The sequence below is a fragment of the Meriones unguiculatus genome, chromosome 5 (genome assembly GCF_030254825.1).
Source record: "Meriones unguiculatus strain TT.TT164.6M chromosome 5, Bangor_MerUng_6.1, whole genome shotgun sequence".
In the NCBI taxonomy this organism is placed as follows: Eukaryota; Metazoa; Chordata; class Mammalia; order Rodentia; family Muridae; genus Meriones; species Meriones unguiculatus.
Genome location: NC_083353.1, coordinates 113,227,863 through 113,254,689, shown reverse-complemented (window position 1 = coordinate 113,254,689; position 26,827 = coordinate 113,227,863). Strand labels below are relative to the sequence as shown.

Below are 26,827 nucleotides of genomic sequence, written 5' to 3'. Positions count from 1 at the left end.
GATACAAGGTTTTGTCATTTTCTTTAATAGATAGATAGATAGATAGATAGATAGATAGATAGATAGATAGATAGATAAATGAGAAACAGCCAGTGTGCCAAGATGGTTCAGAAAGAAGCAGAAACTAGAGAAGAATAATAGAACGCTTTTCACAAACAATACTTGTGTAGAAAAATGGAGGCATACATGTCAGATTTTCCGATTTTATGTAAATGTACATGTAGACTCCACTTCTCAGAATCCATTAGAAATATCACACAACTCAGGTAGACCTTCCCTACTCAAGTCTAGGCAATGCCAGCCAGGAGAACAGGTAGGTGTGGCCAAACTATCCAGAAGAACAATAGACAAACTCAGGCTGAGAGTCACTGTTGGACCAGAGGCCACATCGGATGCCAGAACTCCAAACAGACCACCTACCCTTGGACCATCTCCACTCCCTTAGTGCACCCCAGACACTACCCCCAATATCCACCCCCTCCTCACCACTCTTTCCAAGCCCCCAACTCTAATGGAAACCCCTACTCAACAAGAGGCTATGCTTGTTGCTAGAAGCAACTCAGGCGGAGAACTTCTGCTCAACCATAGGCCACATAGAGCAGGCCAGGATGTAAACAGAAACTAAGGAATAAAATACCCACCAAACAAACACAAACTCAGAAATCAGCACCTAGACCTATAATCACCCAAACCAAAAGCTTGGACACCGTTGTAAAACACAATCAGCAACAGCCAAGGCAATGTCACAACCAGAGCCCAGCTGTGGTACTACAACAAGCCTTGAATATCCCAACATAGTTAGAGCACAAGAAAAAGACCTTAGAACCAACTTTCTGAAGATGATAGAGGTCCTTAAATAGGAAATGAATAAATCCTTTAAAGAAATCAAGGAAAAGACAAACAAAAATGGGAGGAAATTAATAAATCCCTTAATGAAAGCCAAGAAATCCAAGAAAAAGAAGGAAACAAATAAAACTGTTCAAGACCTGAAAGTGGAAATAGAAGCAATGAAGAAAACACAAACTGAGGGAGGGGGGGACAAGATGACAGTGCCAGGAGGACACTATGTCTGAGGAGCAGGACATCAGTGTTGGCATAGTGACCAGGAGACTGAACTCTGGGACCTAAAACACCAGCGTTTGTGATTGCCAGGTGAGAGGAAAGCCTACCGTGTGGAAATCAATTGGGACCGACCTCAGGTCACCCAATCAATACCTGGAAAAGGTCCTGGGAACCAGCGGGCGCACCCACCACCCCAGATCAGAGCACACAGCCTCTTGCGGCGCCCCCAGCCACCATCCAAGACCAGGACACAGAGCCTCTGGCCCAGAGTGAGGCGCCCAGTCTCCAGACCAGAGTGGAGCCCTCAGTTGCCAGCCTAGAAAGGAGTGCACAGCCTCCGGACCAGAGTGGCGCCCCCAGCAGCCATCTCAAAATTGGGTGCACAGTCTCCTGGCCCAGAGTGGAACACTCAGCTTCTGGCCCAGAGACTTGCTGGGTATTCCTCTCACCTTCCCAGACACAACTGTGTGCCCCAGGGTACCAGACTGAGTTTCCCTGTTGGGAGAAAACAGCAGGGTAGCTGTCTCGAGGACTTCTACGGGTAAGAGGAGAGCCCCCCTGACTAACAAAGACCACAGCTACTACTCAGGTCTATACGCCTGAGGTGAGCAGTGGCAATTCCTGAGAAACACTGGCCATACCCAAAAAAGCGGAGGAGGCCTCCTTCAGGAAAAATCATCTTCCAGCCAAGGAGATCCTCCCTACCTCAGGACTCCAGGAAGGACCAGAAACTAACAGCCAACACCTAAAACAGCCGAATGGGTAGAGGTCAGCGTAAAATCTCAACCAATAAAAGACAGAGCAATATGGCATCTCCAGAACACAGCAATCCAGGGGTGAGCAGCCTAATTGAAATTCAAGAAGATGGCCTTACATCTATGCTGATGAAGAGGATAATAGAGGAAACAAATAAAATATGTAAAGAATTAGAGGAAGATAAAATCAAACAGATCATGGCTAAAGAAATGGAGGAAGTTAAAGACAAGCAGATTATGGCCATCCATGAAGAAATACGGGAAGATGCAGCCAAACAGTTTGTGGCCTTCAGAGAAGAAATAATTAAATCAATAAAAGAAATAAAAGATACAGAGGAATGTTCAAACAAACAGTTGAAGAAACTAAAAGAAAAACAGGAAAATTCAATCAGACAGGTGAAGGAAATAAACAAAACAACTCAAGATCTAAAGATAGAATTTGAAAAATTAAAGAAAACACAAACAGAGGAAATCATGGAGAAGAAAAATTTAGGAAAGAAAACAGGAACTACAGAGGTAAGCATAACCAACAGACTGCAAGAGATGAAAGAAAGAATCTCAGGTGTAGAAGATACAATGGAAGAAATTGATGTATCTGTCAAAGAAAATGTTAAATCCAAAAAAATTCCTGACACAGACCATCCAAGAAATCCAAGACAATATGAAAAGACAAAACCTAAGAATAATAGGAATAGAGGAAAAAGAAGATCCCCTCCTCAAAGGCCCAGGAAATATTTCAACAAAATCCTAGAAGAACATTTCCCCAACTTAAAGGAGAGGCCTATAAGATTACAAGAGGCCTACAGAACACCTAGTAAATTAGACCAGAAAAGAAAATCCTCTGGCCACATAATAATCAAAACAGTAAGTATACAGAACAAAGAAAAAAATACTGAAAACTGCAAGGGTAAAAGGCCAAGTAACATATAATGGCAAACCCATCAGAATCATACCAGACTTCTCAACAAAGACTATGAAAGCAAGAAGGGCCTGGTCTGATATAATGCAGACCCTAAGAGAATGCAGATGTCAGAGAGGGCTAATATATCCAGCAAAATTCTCAGTCATCATAGATGGAGAAAAAAAGATATTCAATGACAAAAACAAATTCAAACAATACCTACCCACAAATCCAGCATTACAGAAGATACTAGAAGGAAAAATAGAACCCAGGAAATCTAACTACATTCAGGAAAACACAGGAAACAAATAACCTCACTACAGCAAAATCAAAAGTAGCCAAGCACACAAACACACTACCATAGCCAACAGCAAAATCAAAGCATCTAACAGCCACTGGTCATTAATCGCCCTTAACATCAATAGACTCAACTCTCCAATAAAAAGACACAGACTAACAGAATAGATACGTAAACAAGACTCAACAATCTGTTGCATACACAAAACACACCTAAGTCACAAAGATAGACATTACCTGAAGGTAAAGGGCTGGAAGACGGTTTTCCAAGCAAATGGACTCAAGAAGCAAGCAGGAGTAGCCATTCTAATCTCTAATAAAATAGACTTTCAACCAAAATTAATCAATAGAGATGGGGAAGGTCATTTCATACTCATCAAAGGAAAACTCCACCAAGAAGACACCACAATTCTGAACATCTATGCCCCAAACACAAGAGCACCCATATTTGTAAAAGAAACATTAATAAAACTGAAACCACACATAGATCCCCACACATTAATAATGGGAGACTTCACCACCCCACTCTCAAAAAAGGACAGGTCAACAAATTAAATTAAAGAAATTAAAGAAACAATGACTCTAACAGAGGTCATGAATCAAATGGACCTAACAGACATCTACAGAACCTTACACTCAAACACAAAAGAATTTATCTTCTTCTCAGCACCTCATGGCACCTTCTCCAAAACAGGCCATATATTTGGTCACAAAACAAGTCTCAACAGATACAAAAAGATTGAAATAATACCATTTATCCTATCTGACCACCATGAACTAAAGCTGGATCTCAACGAAAACAGAAATAACAAAAAGCTTACACACACATGGAAACTGAACAACCTGCTACTCAATGACAGTTGGATCAGGGAGGAAATAAAGAAAGAAATCAAAGTATTTCTAGAATTCAATGAAAATGAAGGCACAACATACCCAAACTTATGGGACACAATGAAAGCAGTGCTAAGAGGAAATTTCATAGCACTAAGTGCCTACAAGAAAAAATTCGAAACATCTCATGCCAACAACTTAATGGCTAACCTAAAAGCCCTAGAAAAAAAAGAAGCAGACATACCAAAGAGGAGGAGATGGCTGGAAATAATCAAACTCAAGGCTGAAACCAATAAATTAAAAACAAATAAAACAATTCAAAGAATCAATGAAACCAAGAGCTGGTCATTTGAGAAAATCAACAAGATAGACAAACCCTTAGCCAAACTAACTAAATGGCAAAGAGACACTATCCAAATCAACAAAATCAGAAATGTAAAGGGGGACATAACAACAGATACTGAAGAAATCCAAACAATCATTAGGACTTACTTCAAAAGTCTATATGCCACAAAATTTGAAAATCTAAATGAAATGGACAATTTTCTAGATCGATTCCACTTACCAAAGCTGAATCAAGACCAGGTAAATCAATTAAATAGTCCTATATCACCTAAGGAAATAGAAGCAGTCATCAAAAGTCTCCCATCCTAAAAAAAAGCCCAGGACCAGATTGTTTCAGCACAGAATTCTACCAGACCTTCAAAGAAGAGCTAACTCCAATATTCTTCAAACTATTCCACAAAATAGAAATGGAAGGAACATTACCAAACTCATTCTATGAAGCCACAGTCGCCTTGGTACCTAAACCTCACAAAGACCCAACAAAGAAAGAGAATTTCCGGCCAATCTCCCTTATGAACACTGATGCAAAAATACTCAACAAAATACTTGCAAATCGAATATAAGAACACATCAAAGATATCATCCACTATGACCAAGTAGGCTTCATCCCAGGTATGCAGGGGTGGTTCAATATATGGAAATCCAGCAATGTGATCCACCATATAAACAAACTGAAAGAAAAAAAAAAAACACATGATAATCTCCTTAGATGCTGAAAAAGCATTTGACAAAATCCAACATCCATTCATGTTTAAAGTATTGGAGAGATCAAGGATACAAGGCACATATCTAAACATAGTATAGGCAAGCCTATAGCCAACATTAAAGTAAATGGAGAGAAACTTAAAGCAATCCCACTAATATCAGGGACAAGGCAAGGCTGCCCACTCTCTCCATATTTCTTGAACGTAGTTCTTGAAGTTCTTCCTAGAGCAATAAGACAATTGAAGGAGATCAAGGGGATACAAATCGGAAAGGAAGAAGTCAAAGTATCACTATTTGCAGATGATATGATAGTATACCTAACTGACCCCAAAAATTCTACCAGGGAACTCCTACAGCTGATAAACACCTTCAGCAAAGTGGCCAGATACAAAATTAACTCAAAAAAATCAGTAGCCGTCCTGTATACAAAAGACAAAAGGGCTGAGAAAGAAATTAGGGAAACAACACCCTTCACAATAGCCACAAATGACATAAGGTACCTTGGAGTAACCCTAACCAAGGAAGTCAAAGACTTGTATGAAAAAAATTTCAAATCTCTGAAGAAAGAATTAGAAGAAGATATGAGAAGATGGAAAGATCTCCCATACTCATGGCTTGGTAGGATTAACATAGTAAAAATGGCCATCTTACCAAAAGCAATCTACAGATTCAATGCAATTCCCATCAAATTACCAACACAATTCTTTATAGACCTGGAAAGAAAAATTGTCAACTTCATATGGAATAACAAGAAACTCAGAATAGCTAAAACAATCCTCTACAATAAAAGATCTTCTGGAGGTATCTCCATCCCTGATCTCAAGCTGTACTATAGAGCAACAGTGATAAAAACTGCATGGTACTGGCATAGAAACAGAATGGTGGATCAATGGAATCAAACAGAGGACCCAGAAATAAACCCATATACTTATGGACACCTGATCTTTGACAAAGATGCCAAAACCATACAATGGAAAAAAAGAGCATCTTCAACAAATGGTGCTGGTCCAACTGGATGTCTACATGTAGAAAAATGAAAATAGATCCATACTTATCACCCTGCACAAAACTGAAGTCCAAGTGGATCAAAGACCTCAACATAAAACAAGACACATTAAATTGATTAGAGGAAAAAGTGGGGAAGACCCTAGAACTCATTAGTACAGAAGACAACTTCCTGAACAGAACACCAACAGCACAGGCTCTAAGAGCAACAATCAATAAGTAGGACCTCATGAAACTGAAAAGCTTCTGTAAAGCAAAGGACACCTTCATCAAAACAAAGCAACTGCCTACAGACTGGGAAAGAATCTTCACAGACCCTCTATCTTACAGAGGGATAATATCCAGTATATATAAAGAACTAAAGAAGTTGAAAAGCAACAAATCAAGTAATCCAATTAAAAATTGGGGAACAGAGCTAAACAGAGAATTCTCGATAGAGGAATATCGAATGACAGAGAAACACTTAAAGAAATGCTCAACCTCATTAGCCATCAGGGAAATGCAAATCAAAACGACACCAAGATTTCACCTTACACCCATTAGAATGGCCAAGATCAAAAACTCAAGTGACAACACTTGCTGGAGAGGTTGTGGAGAAAGGGGAACCCTCCTCTTTGGTAGGAATGTAAACTTGTACAACCACTCTGGAAATCAATCTGGCGCTTTCTCAGACAACTAGGAATAGCGCTTCCTCAAGATCCAGCTATACCACTCCTGGGCATATACCTGAAAGAGGCTCAAGTACACAATAAGGACATTTGCTCAACCAGGTTTGTAGCATCTTTATTTGTGATAGTCAGAAGCTGGAAACAACCCAGATGCCCCTCGACTGAAGAATGCATACATCTACACAAAGGAATATTACTCAGCAATGAAAAACAAGGAAATCATGAAATTTGAAGGTAAATGGTGGGACCTGGAAAGGATCATCCTGAGTGAGCTATCCCAGAAGCAGAAAGACGCACACGGTGTATACTCACTCATATAGACATATAATAGAAGATAAACCTACTAAAATCTGTACACCTAAAGAAACTAATCAAGAAGGAGAACTCTGGCTAAAATGCTCAGTCCCCATCCTGAAAGACAAAGAGAATGGACATAAGAAGAAGAAGAAAACAGGAAACAAGTTAGGAGCCTCCCACAGAGAGCCTCTGAAAGGCTCTGCCCTGCAGACTATCAAAGCAGATGTTGAGACTTATGGCCAAACTTTGGGCAGAGTGCAGGGAATATTATGAAAGAAGTGGGAAATACTAAGATCTGGAGAGCACAGGAACTCCACAAGGAGAGCAACAGAACCAAAAAATTTGAGCACAGGGGTGTTTCCAGAGACTCATACTCCAACCAAGTACCATGCATGGAGATAACCTAGAACCCCTGCACAGATGTAGCCCATGGTAGTTCTGTGTCCAAGTGGGTTCCATAGTAATGGGAACAGGGACTGCCTCTGACATGAACTGATTGGCCTGCTCTTTGATCACCTCCCCCTGAGGGGGGAGCAGCCTTACCAGGCCACATAGAAAGATAATGCAGCCACTCCTGATGAGACCTAACAGACTAGGATCAGAAAGAAGAAAAAGAAACCCTCCCCTACCAGTGGACTTGGAGAGGGGCATGCATGGAGAAGGGGGAGGAAGGGAGGGATTGGGAGGGGAAGAGGGACGAAACTCAAGGGGGGATACAAAGTAAATAAAGTATAATTAAAAATAAAATTAAATTAAAATTTAAAAAAGAAAGCACAAACTGAGGGAATTCTGGAAATTGAAAATCTAGGTAAGCAAACAGGATCTACAGACACAAGCATCAGTAACAGAAATACAAGAGATGAAGGAGACAGGCACTGAAGATAATGATAAAAGAAATAAATACTTCAGCCAAAGAAAACATTAACTCTCAAAAATTCCTGACACAAAACAACCAGGAAACCTGGAAAACTATAAAAGGCCAAACCTAAGAATAAGAGGAATAGAACAAGAAGAATCCCAGCTCAAAAATTCAGTATTTTCCTAACCTAAAGAAAGAGATGCCAACAAAATCATAGAATATTTTCCTAACCTAAATAAAGAGATGCGTATAAAGGACAAGAGTCATACACTAAATAGTAATACACTAAATAGACTGAACCAGAAAAGAAAGTTCCCTCGCCACATAATAATCAAAACATTAAACATACAGAATAGAGAATATTAAAAGCTGAAAGGAAAAAGGAGCAAACATTTAAAGACAGACCTATGACAGTTACACAGAACTTCTCAGAGACTCCAAAAGTCAGAAGGAACATTTTATGAGGCCTCAGTCACCCTGATACCCAAACCACACAAAGATTTAACAAAGGAAGAGAAAAACAGACCAATTTCCCTTATGATAATTTGATGCAAAAAAAAAAAAAGTACTCAATAAAATGCTTGCAAACCAAACCCAAGAACCCATCAAAAAGAGCACCCACCATGATCAAGTAGGCTTCATCCCAGAGATGCAGGGATGGTTTGCCATACAAAATTCAGTCAGTATAATCCAACATATAAACAAACTAAAAGAAAAAAAAAAACACACACACATGATCATCTCATTAGGTGCTGAAAAAGCCTTTGACAAAATCTAATACCTCTTCATGACATGTTTTCTTAGAAGGATTGAGTATATATGGGACATATCTAAACATAATAAACCCAATTTACAGCAAGCCTGTGGCCATTCCAAAATTAATTGGAGAGAAACTCAAAGCAATTCCACTAAAATAAGGAACAAGACAATACTGTCCTCTCTTTCCACATCTATTCAACATAGCGAGAGCAATAAGACAACTGAAGATCAAGGGGATATAAATTGTAAAGAAAGAAGTCAAACTATCACTACTTGCAGATGATTTGATAGTATACCTAAGTGACACCAAAAATTCTACCAGGAAACTCTTCTAGCTGATAAGCACCTTTAGTGAAGTGTCTGGATGCAAGATTAACTCAAAAAAGAAATCACTAGGGCTACATACGTGTGACAAATGGGCAAAGAAAAAATCAGGAAAAGAACACCATTCATAATAGTCAAAAGTAATTAAAATGTCTTGGGGTAACTCTAACCAAGTAAGTGAGAAGCTTGTATGATAAAAAAATTAAAAAAAAAAAACAAAAAAAAACTTCCAATCTTTGAGGAAAGAAACTGAAGAAGACATCAGCAGATGAAAAAATCTTCCATGCTCAGGAATCTGTAAGATTAGCATAGTAAAAATGGCCATCTTAACAAAAGCAACCCCACCAAAATTCAATACAATTCTTTACTGACTTTGAAAGGACAATTCTCAACTTCACATGGAAAAAAAAAAAAAAAAACAGGATAGCTAAAACAATCCTGTACAATAAAAGAACTGATATTAAGCTGAGCTAGAGAACTAAAAACTAAAAACTAAATTGTAGGCATAAAAAGACACATTGAAAGTATTGGCACAGGAGATAACCTCCTGAACAATAGTGCAGGCATTAAGATCAACAATTAACAAATGGGGCCTCATGAAATAGAAAAGCTTCAGAGTGCTATAGCTGGATCTTAAAGAAGCACTATTCCCAATTGACTGAGAAAGCACCAGATTGATTTCCAAAGTGATTGTACAAGTTTACATTCCCACCAGCAATGGAGGAGGGTTCCCCTTTCTCCACAACCTCTCCAGCAAGTGTTGTCACTTGAGTTTTTTATCCTAGCCATTCTGATGGTCATTTCTGACCATCTCAGGGTCGTTTTGATTTGCATTTCCCTCATGACTAGGGATGTTGAGCATTTCTTTATTTCTCTGCCATTCAATATTCCTTGACTGAGAATTCACTGTTTAGCTCTGTACCCATTTTTTAATTGGGTTACTTGATTTTTTTTTTTTTTTTTTTTTTTTTTTTGCTGTTTAACTTAAACATATTTAAGTATACAAGGACATTTGCTCAACCATGTTTGTAGCAGCTTTATTTGTAATAGCCAGAACCTGGAAACAACCCAGATGTTCCTCAACTGAGGAATGGATGCAGAAATTGTGGTACATTTTCACAATGGAATACTAATCAGCACTTAAAAACAAGAAAATCATGAAATTTGCAGGCAAGTGATGGGATCTAGAAAAGATCATCCTGTGTGAGGTATCCCAGAAACAGAAAGACACACATGGTATATACTCACTTATAAGTGGATATTAGACATGTAATATAGAATAAACATACTAAAATCTGTGCACCTAAAAAAAGCTAAGCAGGGAGGAGAACCCTGAGTAAGATGATCAGTCCTAATGCAGAAAGGCAAAGGGGATGGACATCGGAAGAGGGAGAAAACAGGCAACAGGACAGGAGCCTATCACAGAGGGCCTCTGAAAGACTCTACCCAGCAAGGTATCGAAGGAGATGCTGAGACTCATAGCCAAACTTTGGGCAGAGTACAGGGAATCTTATGAAAGAAGGGGGAGATAGGACAGGAGGGGACAGGAGCTCCACAAGGAGAGCAACAGATCCAAAAATTCTGGGCACAGGGGTCTTTTCTGAGACTGATACTCCAACCAAAGACCATGCATGGAGATAACCTAGAACCCCTGCACAGATGTAGCCCATGGCAGTGTCCAAGCTGGGTTCCATAGTAATGGGAATAGGGACTGTCTCTGACATGAACTCAGTGGCTAGCTCTTTGATCACCTCCCCCTGAGGGGGCGCAGCCTTATCAGTACACAGAGGAAAACAATGCAGCCAGTCCTGATGAGACCTGATAGCCTAGGGTTAGAGGGAAGGGAAGGAGGACCTCCCCTATCAGTGAACTTGGGGAGGAGCCTGGGAGGAGATGAGGGAGGGAGGCTGGGACAGGGAGGGTATGAGGAAGTTGTCTACAGCAAGGTTACAAAGTGAATAAACTGTAATTTATAAAAATATAAATAAACTAAAAAAAAGAAATAGAAAAGCTTCTGTAAGGCAAAGGACACCATCAAAAAAGACAAAACAGCAGCCTACAGAATGGGAAAAGTTTTTTCACCAACTTCACATCTGATAAACAGCTAATATGTAAAATATATAAAGAACTCAAACAAGGCATCAATAAGCCAAACAATCCAATTAAGACAGGGGGTACAGATCTAAACAAAGAATTTTCAACAGAGCCATCTCTAATGGTAGAGAAGCACTTAAAGAAATGTTCAATATCCTTAGTTACCAAGGAAATGCAAATCAAAACTACTTTGAGATTCCATCTTACACCTGTCAGAATGGCTATGATCAAAAACTCAAGTGTCAGCTCATTCTGGCAAGGTTGTGGAGCAAGGGAAACACTCCTCCATCGATGGAGGGAGTGCAAGTTTGTACAGCACTTTGGAAATTAATATGTTAGTTCCTCAGAAAGTTGGGAATAAATCTAAGTCAAGACTCAGCTAAACCACTCTTGGGCATATGCCTACGGGATGCTCCATCTTACCACAAAGATACTTACTCAATTCTGTCCATAGTGCTTATATTCATAATAGCCAGAAAATGAAAGCAACCTACATGTACCTCAAATGAGGAATTGACAAAGAAATTGTGGCACATTTACACAATGGAATATTACTCAGCTATTTTAAAAACAGCATCATGAAATTTGTAGGCAAATGGATGGAACTAGGGAAAAAAATCATCCTGAGTGAGGTAATCCAGACTCAGAAAGACAAATATGGTATGTATTCACTTATAAGTGGATATTAGCTACAAAGTAAAGGATAATAATGCTACAGACCCAGAGAGGCTAAATACCAAGAAGGAGCACATGGATCTCCTTGGGAAGGAGAACTAGAATAGATTTTATGGATGGACTTGGGGAGGGGAGCAGGAGAAGATGGGAACAGAAGGAATGAAGTGGGAAAGAGTGAATACCAGGAGGGACAACTGAAATTGGGTATTTTGTTTTGTTTTGTTTTGGTTTGGTTTGGTTTGGTTTGGTTTGGTTTGGTTTGGTTTGGTTTGGTTTGGTTTGGTTTGGTTTGGTTGTTTGGTTTGGTTTGGTTTGGTTTGGTTTGGTTGTTTGGTTTGGTTTGGTTTGGTTTGGTTGTTTGGTTTGGTTTGGTTTGGTTGTTTGGTTTGGTTTGGTTTGGTTTGGTTTGGTTTGGTTTGGTTTGGTTTGGTTGTTTGGTTTGGTTTGGTTTGGTTTGGTTTGGTTTGGTTGTTTGGTTTGGTTTGGTTTGGTTTGGTTGTTTGGTTTGGTTTGGTTTGGTTTGGTTTGGTTTGGTTTGGTTGTTTGGTTTGGTTTGGTTTGGTTTGGTTTGGTTTGGTTTGGTTTGGTTGTTTGGTTTGGTTTGGTTTGGTGGTTTGGTTTGGTTTGGTTTGGTTTGGTTGTTTGGTTTGGTTTGGTTGTTTGGTTTGGTTTGGTTTGGTTTGGTTTGGTTTGGTTTGGTTGTTTGGTTTGGTTTGGTTTGGTTGTTTGGTTTGGTTTGGTTTGGTGGTTTGGTTTGGTTTGGTTTGGTTTGGTTGTTTGGTTTGGTTTGGTTTGGTTTGGTTTGGTTGTTTGGTTTGGTTGTTTGGTTTGGTTTGGTTTGGTTGTTTGGTTTGGTTTGGTTTGGTTTGGTTGTTTGGTTTGGTTTGGTTTGGTTTGGTTTGGTTTGGTTGTTTGGTTTGGTTGTTTGGTTTGGTTGTTTGGTTTGGTTTGGTTTGGTTTGGTTGTTTGGTTTGGTTTGGTTTGGTGGTTTGGTTTGGTTTGGTTTGGTTTGGTTTGGTTTGGTTTGGTTGTTTGGTTTGGTTTGGTTTGGTTGTTTGGTTTGGTTTGGTGGTTTGGTTTGGTTTGGTTTGGTTTGGTTGTTTGGTTTGGTTGTTTGGTTTGGTTGTTTGGTTTGGTTTGGTTTGGTTTGGTTTGGTTGTTTGGTTTGGTTTGGTTTGGTGGTTTGGTTTGGTTTGGTTTGGTTTGGTTTGGTTTGGTTGTTTGGTTGTTTGGTTTGGTTTGGTTGTTTGGTTTGGTTTGGTTTGGTTTGGTTGTTTGGTTTGGTTTGGTTTGGTTTGGTTGTTTGGTTTGGTTTGGTTTGGTGGTTTGGTTTGGTTTGGTTTGGTTTGGTTTGGTTTGGTTGTTTGGTTTGGTTTGGTTTGGTTGTTTGGTTTGGTGGTTTGGTTTGGTTTGGTTTGGTTTGGTGGTTTGGTTTGGTTTGGTTTGGTTTGGTTTGGTTTGGTTTGGTGGTTTGGTTTGGTTGTTTGGTTTGGTTTGGTGGTTTGGTTTGGTTTGGTTTGGTTTGGTTTGGTTTGGTGGTTTGGTTTGGTTTGGTTTGGTTTGGTTTGGTGGTTTGGTTTGGTTTGGTTTGGTTGTTTGGTTTGGTTTGGTGGTTTGGTTTGGTTTGGTTTGGTTTGGTGGTTTGGTTTGGTTTGGTTTGGTTTGGTTTGGTTTGGTGGTTTGGTTTGGTTTGGTTTGGTTGTTTGGTTTGGTTTGGTTTGGTTTGGTTTGGTTTGGTTTGGTTTGGTTTGGTTGTTTGGTTTGGTTTGGTTGTTTGGTTTGGTTTGGTTTGGTTGTTTGGTTTGGTTTGGTTTGGTTGTTTGGTTTGGTTTGGTTGTTTGGTTGTTTGGTTTGGTTGTTTGGTTTGGTTTGGTTTGGTTTGGTGGTTTGGTTTGGTTTGGTTGTTTGGTTTGGTTTGGTTTGGTGGTTTGGTTTGGTTTGGTTTGGTTTGGTTTGGTTTGGTTGTTTGGTTTGGTTTGGTTTGGTGGTTTGGTTTGGTTTGGTTTGGTTTGGTTTGGTGGTTTGGTTTGGTTTGGTTTGGTTTGGTGGTTTGGTTGTTTGGTTTGGTTTGGTTTGGTTGTTTGGTTTGGTTTGGTTGTTTGGTGGTTTGGTTTGGTTTGGTTTGGTTTGGTTGTTTGGTTTGGTTTGGTGGTTTGGTTTGGTTTGGTTTGGTTTGGTTTGGTTTGGTTTGGTTGTTTGGTTTGGTTTGGTTTGGTTGTTTGGTTTGGTTTGGTTGTTTGGTTTGGTTTGGTTTGGTTGTTTGGTTTGGTTTGGTTTGGTTTGGTTTGGTTTGGTTTGGTTGTTTGGTTTGGTTTGGTTTGGTTGTTTGGTTTGGTTTGGTTTGGTTTGGTTTGGTTTGGTTTGGTTTGGTTTGGTTTGGTTGTTTGGTTTGGTTGTTTGGTTTGGTTTGGTTTGGTTTGGTGGTTTGGTTTGGTTTGGTTTGGTTTGGTGGTTTGGTTTGGTTTGGTTTGGTTTGGTGGTTTGGTTTGGTTTGGTTTGGTGGTTTGGTTTGGTTTGGTTTGGTGGTTTGGTTGTTTGGTTTGGTTTGGTTGTTTGGTTTGGTTTTGGGGGTGGGGTACAATGTGGAAACCTAGTGCAGTGGAAACTCCCTGTAATCTCTGAGAGTGACCCTATTGAAGACTCCTAGTAATGGGTGATATTTAGCCTGAGATGGCCATCTTCTGTAACAGGAAAGCTTTCAGTGTTGGGACAGGAACTCCAACCCAACCACAAAATTTTGGCCTACAACTTGTCCTGCCAGCAAGATGTGCTAGCGTAATGATGGCAATAGAACTTGTGGGACTAGCCAACCAATAACCATTGGTCCAACTTGAGGCCCAAGCCACAAGAGGGAGCCCATGTCCAACACTGCCTGGAGGTCCAGGAATTGGAGACTGATTAGACCAAAGACTAAGGATGGAACCAAACAAAACTGGCCAAAAAGAAAAAAGAAAGTCAATGAAATGATTTCTAATGATATTCTGCTATACTAATAGATTGTTGCCTGGCCCAATTGTCATCAGAGAGGCTTCATTCAGCAACTGATGGAAACAGATCCAGAGATCCATAGGCAAACATTAGATGGAGTGTGGAGAACACCAAGGAAAAGGAGGAGGAAGAATTGTAGGAGCCAGAGGGGTCAAGAACACCAGGAGAACATGACCCACAGAATCAACTCAACAGGGCTCATATGGACTCACTAAAGCAGCAATCGTGAATCTGCATTACGTCCTCTATATGTATGCTTTGTTTATCTAGTTTGGTGTTCTTGTGAGACTCCTAACAGTGGGAGTGAAGTTGTCTGTGGCTCTTTTGCCAGCTCTTAGAATCCTTTCTCTCTACTGGTTTGCCTCGTCCATCTGTGATATGAAAGCATGTGCCTAATCTTATTGTAATTTGTTATGCCTTGTTTGGTTAATATTCCTGGGAGACCTGCTATGTTTTGAAGGGAAACAGAGAAGTGGATCAGAGGGGTGGGTCTGGGAAAAGTGGATGGAGGGGAAACTGGTAAGGATATAATGAATGAGAGAAGAATAAATTAGAAAGAGAGAGACAGAGACAGAGAAATATTTTTGTGGAACCATTACACTCTACAGGCAGCAACCAAATTCTTAGGTACATTAATTCTTTTTTTTTTTAATTTATTTATTATGTATACAATGTCCTGTCTGCATGTACACGTGCATGCCAGCAGAGGGCACCAGATCTCATTATAGATGGTTGTGAACCACCATGTTTTGGCTGGGAAGTGACCTCAGGACCTCTGGAAGAACAGCAAGTTCTCTTATCCTCTGATCCATCTCCCCAGCCTGGTACATTAATTCTTACCATCCATGGGTGAACTGTCTTTTATGCAGGTCAAGCCTTTGTGAGGTAGATTTTTTATAGCTTTTTTTTCTTCAAGAAGTTGAGAGTACTTTTGAAAATAAACTGTAAGAAAACAGAACCAAAACCACTCACTTTCATGATAGAATTATGGCTTTCTATTTTCTACTTGCATGTGAAAAAGGTAGTGTATCCAGATTACCTAAGTAGACAGAGCCTGACTATGATTCCCATCACCCTCAGTCAATGGACTCCGCAGCCTCCTAGTTTGAAACCACAGATACTTCCAGAACTCATATAAATGAGTGATGAAAGGGCAGGATGGGCCCACTGTCATGAGTCTAATGGGAGTGAGCCATACCCTTCAATGCTTAATGTAAGATGAAAATGCTAACTCTTGGGGGACATGAAGCAGAGCTGGATACTCATATTTAAGGATGTAAACTGCCTTAGCTTTGGGAGGAAAGTGCTCAGCTAATCTTGAGTAACTCTAGGTTATTTAAGAAAGTGAAATTAAAAAAAAAAAGTATGTATGGGGCAATGTTTTTTTGTTTGTTTGTTTGTTTGTTTGTTTGTTTTCCTTAAAATCCCTCCACTTCAACTGACTTACTCCTCCACATACCATACTCTTACTCTCTCCCAGTGTAAAACTGACTGGCCTCTTCCTCTAGAACTAAATTTCTTTACTTCCTTCCCTGTGTCTTTGTCCTCTTTACTCAAGCACTTTTGCTTCCTCCACTTCACCAACACCAGTTTTGAAGTGGATCATCAATATCATCCCAGGGCACTTATTAGCCATCGTACTATTGTGGTTGACCCCAGTTCTCTTCCTCCTCAGCTCATGAGACATTGCTCTAACCTGGTTTTGCCTCTGCTTTTTGCCAGCACTTCTTGTTATCTTTTAATCTCTTCTCCTTCTGTCCACCTCTTTAAAATGTAACACTTCCCACAGTCCTGTCATTATGCTTCCTTCTCATACAAACTCTTACTGAGTGATGTCATGTATTGCTTTGGGATTACCTGCACGAATTTTGTGTTCACAAAACACAAATATATTAGGTTCGACTCAATATGCCCAAACTCAAATCAACACGTACCAACTTAAATTTATGACTTACCATATATTCTCTACCTCTTTGAACAACTTCACGGGTGCTGAGTTTACATCATCAGAATATTAAAGTCTTGGATCCCTTAAACCCTAGATCTCAACACTCATCAAGCATCTGTTTCCTTGGCCCTCAAAGCTGCTCCTCTCATGTTGTCCAGACACTTATCTCATTACCAGATTATAAATTTGCCCCCTCATTTCTCTCTTTGTCCTAATGATTCTACTTCCAGATTCCTGTAAAAGCACCAACTGCAACCTAAATTTGGCTACATCAACTCTCTATTTGAAATGTTGCAATGGCTACAACACTTAGCAAAAATGACCACAGTTTTTAACCTCTGTACCAATACACCATTACAACGTGGTTTTCCAACTTTCCCAGTAGAAAGAAAGAAAGAAAGAGAGAGAGAGAGAGAGAGAGAGAGAGAGAGAGAGAGAGAGAGAGAAGAGAGGCCTGGAGAGATGTCTCAAAGGTTAAGAACACTTCCAAAGGTCTTGAGTTCAATTCCCAGCAACCACATGGTAGCTCATAACCAACTATAGTGAGATCTGGTGCCTTCTTCTGGCACACAAGCAGAACACTATGCAAATAATAAATAAATAAATCTGAAAGAAAGAAAGAAAGAAAGAAAGAAAGAAAGAAAGAAAGAAAGAAAGTCTTCTGTGGGAGCCAGTCAAGAAAATGTCAGAATCAGCCCTGATCTACATCAAGCTATATTTTTGAGGAGACCTGGCTCATGGTCACCCTCAGTCTTGGAAGTCTGCAATCTGCCATGCAAACAGGCCCAGGGAATCCTAAGGAATCATATAAAGGCAAGTCATATTGATAGTCATTCCAACTGGCCTTGGATCCAGAATTGCCTGTATTGCTAAGTGACCACATACACATGCCTAAGTTCATTTAGGACCAAAGGAGCCTCTCTGAAAATCAGCATAAATTGCCAAAGCACAGAAGCAGAGGATAAATAAGTAGTTTTCTTCATTAAATGTATACTGATGTATTAAGTAGAAAACCATACTTGATTTAAAAAAATAGTATTTAGAAGAAAGAACTGTTTTTCATAAAGGGATACAACACATGTTCTTCATCCTGATTATGTCTACCTAGAGAAATGTCGCTTCTCCTTCACTTAGCACTGTGTGCTTTAGCCATTCATGCTTCTGTTTCACACCTCTGGGACATTCTTGGTAACCACAATTCTAGATATCTTCTCTTCTAAGAAATCTGTCTCAGCACAACACCTCCTGGACAATGCTACAGACACTGGGTTTTTTTTTGTTTTTTTTTTTTTTCTTTCTTTGTTCCTTTCCAACACAGACTCACTGTCCTCCTGTCTCAACACCCTGAGTAGTTGGGATAGTAGGAGTGTGCCATTGCACCTGGCTGACACTGATTCCTTGATCTTTCTCTAAATTTCTTGAGAACAAAGTCTGTGTTTTCCCTGGACTTTGTCTGACACGCTGTCTGACATACAATAAATGGCTATTACTTTATTCTGGGTGAGCAATGAATGAGAAAATTTTCCTAAATATACTAGTGTTCATGCATTTTAATTTTTTCATAAATTCTCAAATCTTTGATCAAGAGAAATTGACCCATTTGCAGTTGGCTTCTAGATTTTGCATAATTTTGGACTACAGAGAAGTAACTAGGAATTAGCTAAAGAACACTTCTTTTTGTTGTTGTTGTTATAATTGAACACATTCCCCAAGCGTGAAGAAATTTACAAAGTGACTGTTCAGCTATGTATCAAATTCTAAAATGAAAACTACAAAGTGATATGAAAATACCCTGGTAACAATTTGCAGAAGATTGGCTGTGGAGGAGGAAAAATGTCAATGAACTTAGTCAGCAGTAGAAGTCAGACAAAATGAAATAGAAAAAAAAGTTTTAAACAAACTTAAATGTAAAACTGAAAACAACAAAAACTAAAATGAAATGGAACTAAAATTATTTTAATTCTTGATTAGATACAAAAAGAACATGATCCATAAAAGAACAAACTAATAAATAAAACTTTCCCCAAGCCTAAAGCATCTGTTGAAGAATACTTCTTGGATAATTTCTTCCTAACTCCTTCTTATCCATAAGCTCATCCAGAGATGAAGGAGCCCTATGCACATGCAGCTTGACTTATCAATGCCAATGAGTAGATGTAGGTTTGACCTCCCACATCCCACAGAGTTCACTCCACAACCCCCACTCACACTCATAAATTCACTTCAGTTTCTTTAATGAGAATGTATTCCATTTGTTCCCAAGACAATAGTTAACTCCAAGGACAAAGTGAAAGTCACAATGGAGTCCCCTGAATTATTTTCCCCAAACAATATTTCTTCTTATTATTTCCTTAAATGCCAACTGCTATACTAGTTGGAACCTCTCTTCATCTAAGGCAGACATGGCCTATGGATTCATTTGGGATACTTACTGATAAAAGCAACTAGGAATGAGATTGCCAACAGCAGAAAAAATACCATCAGTGATGTAAAAAGCAGCGAGGGGGAACCAGGCTTACTTTGATGATGGGTGGGGTTCTTTTTGGGAGCTGGAGGGAGAAACACATTTATTTCATGAGTAACAATTCCATCCTTGTTTCTTCTTTTCATCCCATCCCTTCTCCCTTTTCCTCTAGGACACATAATTAATAGCAGTGAACACTTAATATAATAGAAAAATATGCCCATTGTAAAAGCATCATAAAATACATAAAGCCACAAACTTATACTGCTGAAATTACTAGTATTAATATTTTTATATCTGAAAAGAATAATTTGAATATATATTCACAAATACACATTGATGATATCCTTTCAGGAAGTTTATTGGGTTTGTTTTTTGGGTTTTTTGTTGTTGTTGTTTTGTTTTGTTTTTGTTTTTTGGGTGGTGGGAGGTGTAATGAGTTCACGATGTAGTCCTGCATGGTCTGGAATTCATTATGTAGATCAGAACAGCCTCAAATCCTCAGTGATCTTCCTGTTTCTGCCTTCAGAGTGCTGGAATTAGACCACAACTGGTCCTTTCAGCAAATGTTAAAGTATGTACATATAATATGTTCACCCACATGGTTACACAGCATGAATACTGCCATCTGGATTATGACTTGCTTTTAATCAGTATTGTAAATACATTTTCATATCACTGTGGGGATTTTTGATGTTCTTCACTATGGTTAAAACACTAGATAATCAAATAACTTCCAGACTGTACAAACATTAAAGATACATATACATTAAGAGATAAATATTTTAATCATATTCCACTCTTTAGCATAAGGCCAGTCTGCTAGTCACTGTCTCATGGCTGGGAACTGTTTCCTAGATGAAGGTATAGTTTAGTGACAGAGCAACTGTCAATCAAGTGAGAGGTTCTGCTTTGACCTATAGTATAAAAGAAAACAAAAGTTCTTTCAATATAAAAGCTTCAAACGCAGAAACTGTTTTCATGATGTTACAATATACTGTCAAGCAAAGAGGGGAAACCTCACTATTAAACAGTATGATTTCATTTTTAGAAAAAATTTGCACTTATGTTCATTTATATTAAGAAAGAAATGCATCAAAACACAAGCTATAGTTTCTGTAAATGGCAAGAGCAAAAACCATGCCAAGAAAGCTTTTTCTTCCATCCCACCATACAACCCTACAGCTCTTCAAGTCAATCTACAAACTCAAGCGGCAGAGAATTCAGTAAAATCTCAGATCTGAGCACTTGGAGAATCAGTAACAAACACCACCCAAAGTTAAGTACAGAAAGGTGTTTGATTTTTTTTTTTTTACCTGCAGAAGAATCTGAGTGGGTGCCAGAGGAGTTGGATGCATTCTTGAACTTCACTTCCGCATAAGTAATTTCTGAAGCCATATCAAAAAGAGACCTGCTTCTCTCAGAAAGCTCACCTCCTCTTTCCTCTAAAGCTTGTAGTGTGTGAGTACCACACACTGTGATAAGTTCTCAGATCACATGGTTGTAAGAGAGAAGAGGCTGGTCCCACTGGGATAAACCACATGAGAATGAGAACCCACAGCTTGAAATCCCTCAGGCCATGCACAGGATGTAACCTCTTCAAAATAAAAATTGTAGCCCTCAAACCTACTCAGCATGGGATGCAAGTACTGTGAAGCAGGAACTCAAAGGAGGAAGGAAAAAATTAGGAAGAAGAAGAAAAGAGGAACCATGCTATTGGAGAACTCTGTCTTAAGACACTTTGCAACAAACATAAAACCATGCACATGCAAATGTGATTTCAGGAAAACCAGACAGTGAGCAAACACTTACGGCAGGACATTGACTTTGGGCTGAACAGGCAAATTCTGATACCACACTCTAGAGGACCGTTGGCACTCACCATTGTATGGGCTCTCACTTCCCACTCAGCTGCCTCCAGCACGGGGAAGGGCAGCTCACCCCCTGTTTCTTCTGAGGCTGCTCCTCCGAGCGAGTGTTCTGCTTATGCTACAGTCCATAACTAGCTTCACGGGGACACGCCACTCACTCTGCTGCCGGACACAACATGAAACAGCCCTAGTTCATAGCTGTGGGAGGAGGTTGTCTCTCCGTACGCCTCCCTTCCCTGCATCCCTGCACTCCTCAACTTAGGCTTTGCATGTTCACTGCACTGTTGGGAACAGTTGCGAGAACCAAATCCATCACAGCTTACAAGAGGGAAAATTGAAAACAGTTGTTAATAAGGGATCATTTGAGACCCTCCCACAGAAATCTTCAGCTCATACCCACAGGCTCAGCCTTCAGTTCTTCCAAATAGTTCCTTTATTTGAATCTCCTCTAGCTACTCCCATACTCCTACACATAACAAGCAAAGAGCATGTGCATGCATTAAAAAAACACAAACACAAACAGTTTGTGTTTCTAGGATTTCTCTTGCTTTTGTGTCCAAACATACTCAAGACCATGAGTTCACACTATTGTCCCCATTTCACTGTAATTCCACATGGTTCATTTTATTTCCCAAATTTCGGCATTTCAAGTCTATTTCTGTGAGTGAAAAGTCTACGTTCTGTATCTCTATCTCAGGCTCTCAAGTGATAATCTCTTGGATGCTGCCCTTCGTCCTCCCAAGGCATGCCCAACATCCACTAAGGTGCCTGTCTCTTTGGGGTTCCAATCCTCATGTCAAGCCGATGACCCCTGAACTGATGGCATCCTCCCTTTAGGTGGACATTTCCTCGAAGGGCCAGACACATTGCTGGAGTTCTGAAATGCTGGCTAAGGAAAGCCTCCCTCACCCAGCTTGTGCTCTGACTCCTAGTGCTAACTCCTGAGCAGTTAGAATCCCTGAGAATATAGCAATCCACCAAGGCCAGCTTGATAAGGCGGAAACCCTCATAGTATGGACTGTATTGCGTGGCCGCACAGAGTTAACCCACCAGGGACAGCATCCTTACACTGCAAGCCTCTGAAACCCATTCAGCTCTGCCTTCTTCACAGACACTTGCCACTTTCTGCTTGGCTGCTAACATCCAATGCCAGGTCATCCACAACCAGACAAGGGCGCTCTCCTTACCTTACTAGGCACAAATCTCCCACACTGAACTTTCCACCATATAGACACTCCTATCCATGCATGTTCCACCTTCTGCAAGGAAACTCCTTTCAACCCTCTGTGTCTCTGAATCCCAAGCCACTATGGCATCAACCCTATGCATGGGTGCCCTCCTCACGTCTTCCAAATGCTAAGATGTGTCTCATCTCTCCTTTCTCGCCAAGAGACAGGTGATAAATACCCGGGGCCTTAGCTCACTGCTGGCTGTCTAGAAGACTTAAGTCACAGATGAAGTGCATCAGCCAGAATGCACTTCAGCCAGAATGCAGACTACAGACAGAATGCCCACAGGGAGTAGGCTTCAAAGTATTCTCCAGGTTCCTCCCATGACCCTTTGGCCCCTTTCCTGTAGAAAGGCCAGCTTCAACAGGTCTTGTGATAAGTTATAATCCTCTTCTGGAACCTTTGAAATGCTTCAATACTTCATGGGTTGCTGTGTTTCCTCCCACACTGACATTTGCTGTTTGAGGATGGCCAGGATGATCAAGGACTACCAGGGCAAACCCAACAGCTGTGAGGTCTTTGAGTCAGTTCCTTTGCTCCAGTTATAACAGCAATTCCAGGGGCAGCAGCCATCAGGGACTACCAGGGGCTGGCAACCATCAGGATGCTCCAGGCAACCTGCCAACACCAGGGATAATCAGATGGCTAAAGGCCAGCATAAGAACACATTTAATGGGAGGCAAGATGGCGGCACCAGGAGGACTCTCATTCTGAACAGCAGCACAGCAGGATTGGCACACTGAACAGCAAGCAGAACTTGGCCATAAAACACAAGTGATTGTGTTTCTCAAGTGAGAGGATACCTCATGGTGGGGGATTCAATCAGCTTTAACTCACCCAGCTAAACTGTGGAAGAGACCCTGGTTCTGCCAGGCACTTGGTTGCCAGCCCAGAGCTACACGCCAGCGTGATCTGGTCACTGTCCCAGACTGAACTGTGGGCCCACAACATCACAGACTGGATTTTCCAGTCGAGAGATAATTCCACGGAGCAGGAAACGATTGGGACTGACCTTAGGTCACCCAGACATCCCCTGGAAAAGACTCGGGTTCCGCGGGCGCCCCAGGAGCCAGCCTGGAGCCAGAGCCGAGGACCCAGGTGCCTGCACAGAGCCCTGCCTGCCTGCGTGCCTGATTCACCACCTAAGATAGAACTGTGGGCCCCAGAGCACCAGAGACTCAGTTTCACCGTTGGGTGCAAACCCACAGGGAGGGAAACGTCTGGTCTGATCTCAGAGCACTCAGCTGATACCACCACCCCAAAAAGGTCTCCGGAAAATTACCCAGTTTAGGCTGATGCACAGGCTCCCAATGGCCAGAAAGGCGGAGCCACAGGCGGGCTTCTGTGCCTGTGGGTTCTACTCGCCGCCACCCCAGAAAAAACGGTGGTCCCCAAAGCAAAGACTGGGTGTCCCTGGCAGGAAGAAACCCCCAGCGGGGGGGATCATCAGGTCTAACGCTCAGGACACCCAGCATCAAAAGACTTTCTGGATTCACACAGACTCTAGGCTCTAGCTTTCTACTGCAGGCAGGAGCGCTGTGCTCATCTGCCATTATTGAGTACCCCTAGGGCACTGGGGCACACAGCTGCATCCTCAGACCTACAAAAGCCAGAGAGCCATTACAGCAGCCCTCAGATACTATGCCAAGGATCAACCAGTTATCCCTAGCTAGACTGACAAAAATGGGGGAATCCCTGGTCCTTCAAGAGGGCTGCAACCACAGTGTCCGGACCAGAGCAGTGCCTGCAGCCAACATCCCAGACAGGGACACACAGCTTCCCGTCCAGACTGAGGCAGCCAGCCTCCAGACCAGAGCAGCGCCCCCAGGCGCCAACTCAACCTAGGTACACATTCTCTAGGCCCAGAGCGGAGCACTCAGCCTCTGGCCCAGAGACTTGCTGGGTGCTCCTCTCACTTTCCCGGACAGAACTGTGTGCCCCAGGATAACAGACTGAGTTTCCCTTTTGGGAGAAAACCCCACAGCTAGGGAATCAGAAGGTTCTTCAAGAGGATTGTAGCTGGAAAACTGTAACAACAGCAGCAGCTCACTAAATTTATAATGAGAAACCCAGCAGTGGGGCAGCTGTCTTGAGAACTTCTATGGGTAAGAGGAGAGCCCCCCCCCTGCCTAACAAAGACCACAGCCACTACTCAGGTCTATACACCTGAGGGGAGCAGTGGCAATTCCTGAGAAACACTGGCCATACAGTGACCATACCCAAAAAGCAGAGGAGGACTCCTTCAGGAAAAATCATCTTCCGGCCAAGGGGATTCTCCCTACCTCAGGACTCCAGGAAGCACAGAAACTAACACCTAAAACAGCCCAATGGGTAGAGGTCAGTGTAAAAGCTCAAGCAACAAAAGACAGAGCAATATGGCATCTCCAGAACCCAGCCATCCAGGGGCAAACAGCCGTGGACAACGCAGCATAATAGAAAATCAAGAAGATGACATTACATCTATGCTGATGAAGAGGATAATAGAGGAAACAAATAAAATACGTAAAGAATTAGAGGAAGAAAAAACCAAACAGATCACGGCTATCCATAAAGAAATGGAGGAAGTTAAAGACAAGCAGATTATGGCCATCTGTGAAGAAATACGGGAAGATGCAGCCAAACAGTTTGTGGCCTTCAGAGAAGAAATAATTAAATCACTGAAAGAAGTAAAAGAAACAGACTTGAAGGAACTAAAAGAAAAAGAGGAAAATACAATCAGACAAGTGAAGGAAGTGAACAAAACAAATCAAGACCTGAAGATGTAACTGGAAAAATTAAAGAAAACACAAATGGAGGGAATAAAGGAGAGGAAGAATTTAAGGAAGAAAACAGGAACTAAAGAGGTAAGCATAACCAACAGACTACAAGAGATGGAAGAAAGAATCTCAGGTGTAGAAGATACAATGGAAGAAATCGATGTATCTGTCAAAAAATTCCTGACACAGACCATCCAAGAAATCCAAGACAATATGAAAAGACAAAACCTAAGAATAATAGTATAGAGGAAAAAGAAGACTCCCTTCTCCAAGGCCCAGAAAATATTTTCAACAAAATCATTGAAGAAAATTTCCCCAACTTAAAGGAGAAGCCAATAAGAATACATGAGGCCTACAGAACACCCAACAAATTTGACCAAAAAAAAAAAAATCCTTCCGCCACATAATAATCAAAACAGTAAGTATACAGAACAAAGAAAAAATACTAAAAGCTGCAAAAGAAAAAGGCCAAGTAACATATAATGGCAAACCCATTAGAATCACACCTGACTTTTCAACAGAGACTATGAAAGCCAGAAGGGCCTGGATGGATATCATGCAGACCCTAAGAGAACACAGATGTCAGCCCAGGCTACTATACCCTGCAAAACTCTCAGTCCTCATAGACGGAGAAAACAAGATATTCAATGACAAAAACAAATTTCAACAATACCTACATACAAATCCAGCATTACAGAAGACACTGGAAGGGAAAATACAACCCAAGAAAATTAGCTTCTGGCAAGAAAACACAGGAAATAATTAACCTTACTACAGTAAAACAAAAAGCAACCAAGCACACAACCTTATGACCACAGCCAACAACAAAATCAAAGGATCTAACAGCCACTGGTCATTAATCTCTCTCAACATCAATGGACTCAACTCTCCAGTAAAAAGACACATATTAACAGAATAGATACGTAAACAAAACCCAGCAATCCATTGCATACAAGAAACACACCTAAGTCACAAAGATAGACATTACCTGAGGGTAAAGGGTTGGAAGACGACTTTCCAAGCAAATAGACCCAAGAAACAAGCAGGAGTAGCCATTCTAATATCTGATAAAATAGACTTTCTTTTTTTTATTTTATTTTTTTTTATCAGTTACATTTTATTAACTCTGTATTCTAGCCGTGTCCCGATCCCTCATTCCTTCCCAGTCCCTCCCTCCCTCATCTCCACTGTGCCCCTTTCCAAGTCCACTGATGGGGGGACCTCCTCCCCATTCATCTGATCCTGTTTTATCAGGTATCTTCAGGACTGGTTGCAAAGCCCTCCTCTGTGGCCTAACAGGACTGCTCCTCCCTTCAGGGGTGGGGAGACCAAAGAGCCAGTCATTGAGTTCCTGTTAGAAATAGTCCCTGTTCCCCTCACTTTGGGAAACCAAATTGTTACTGAGCTACCACAGGCTACATGTGAGTGGAGGTTCTAGGTTATATCCATACATGGTCCTTGGTTGAATGTCAGTCTCAGAAAAGACCCTGTGCCCAGATATATTTGGTCCTTGTGGAGCTCCTATCCTTTCCCCATCACACTAACTCCCCTTCTTTCTTATGATTCCCTGTACTCTGCAGTACAGGTTTGGTCATGAGTCTTTGTTTTGAAAACACTGCTAGTTAGAGTCTTTCAGATGCGCTCAGTAGACTCCTGTCATACGTTCAATGCACATCCCATCTGTCTTTCTAAACGAGTATTGATCATCTTACCCCATGTCCGCTCAATTGATTATCTTTTTTAGGTGTATAGATTTCATTATGTTTATCATATCTTATAGGTCTATATAAGTGAGTATATCCCATGTTTGTCTTTCTCCTTCTGGGATATTTCACTCAGAATGATCTTTTCTAGATCCCACCATTTGCCTGCAAATTTCATGATTTCCTCCTTTTTGATTGCTGAGTAGTATTCCATTGTATAAAAATACCACAATTTCTGTACCCATTCCACCGTTGATGGACATCTGGGTTGTTTCCAGGTTCTGGCTATTA

At 40.9% G+C, this 26,827-nt stretch overlaps 1 protein-coding gene across 3 annotated transcripts in view; it reads right to left on the bottom strand.

The window, feature by feature from the left end:
• LOC110556297 (C-type lectin domain family 4 member A-like) overlaps positions 1-20,611 on the bottom strand; it is a 28,219-nt gene extending 7,608 nt beyond the window's left edge. Inside the window, exons 1-3 of one of the 3 annotated variants that reach the window (XM_060384173.1) lie at positions 20,294-20,611; positions 18,946-19,062; positions 15,406-15,507 (exon numbers count right to left, since the gene is read on the bottom strand). In XM_060384173.1, the coding sequence (XP_060240156.1) occupies positions 15,406-15,507; positions 18,946-19,062; positions 20,294-20,375 (301 nt within the window). In that variant the 5' untranslated portion in view covers positions 20,376-20,611. The remainder of the gene's footprint in view (positions 1-15,405; positions 15,508-18,945; positions 19,063-20,293) is intronic. The other 2 variants (XM_021649999.2, XM_060384174.1) reach the window with 2 other exon arrangements.
• Between the last annotated feature and the right edge of the window lie 6,216 nt (positions 20,612-26,827).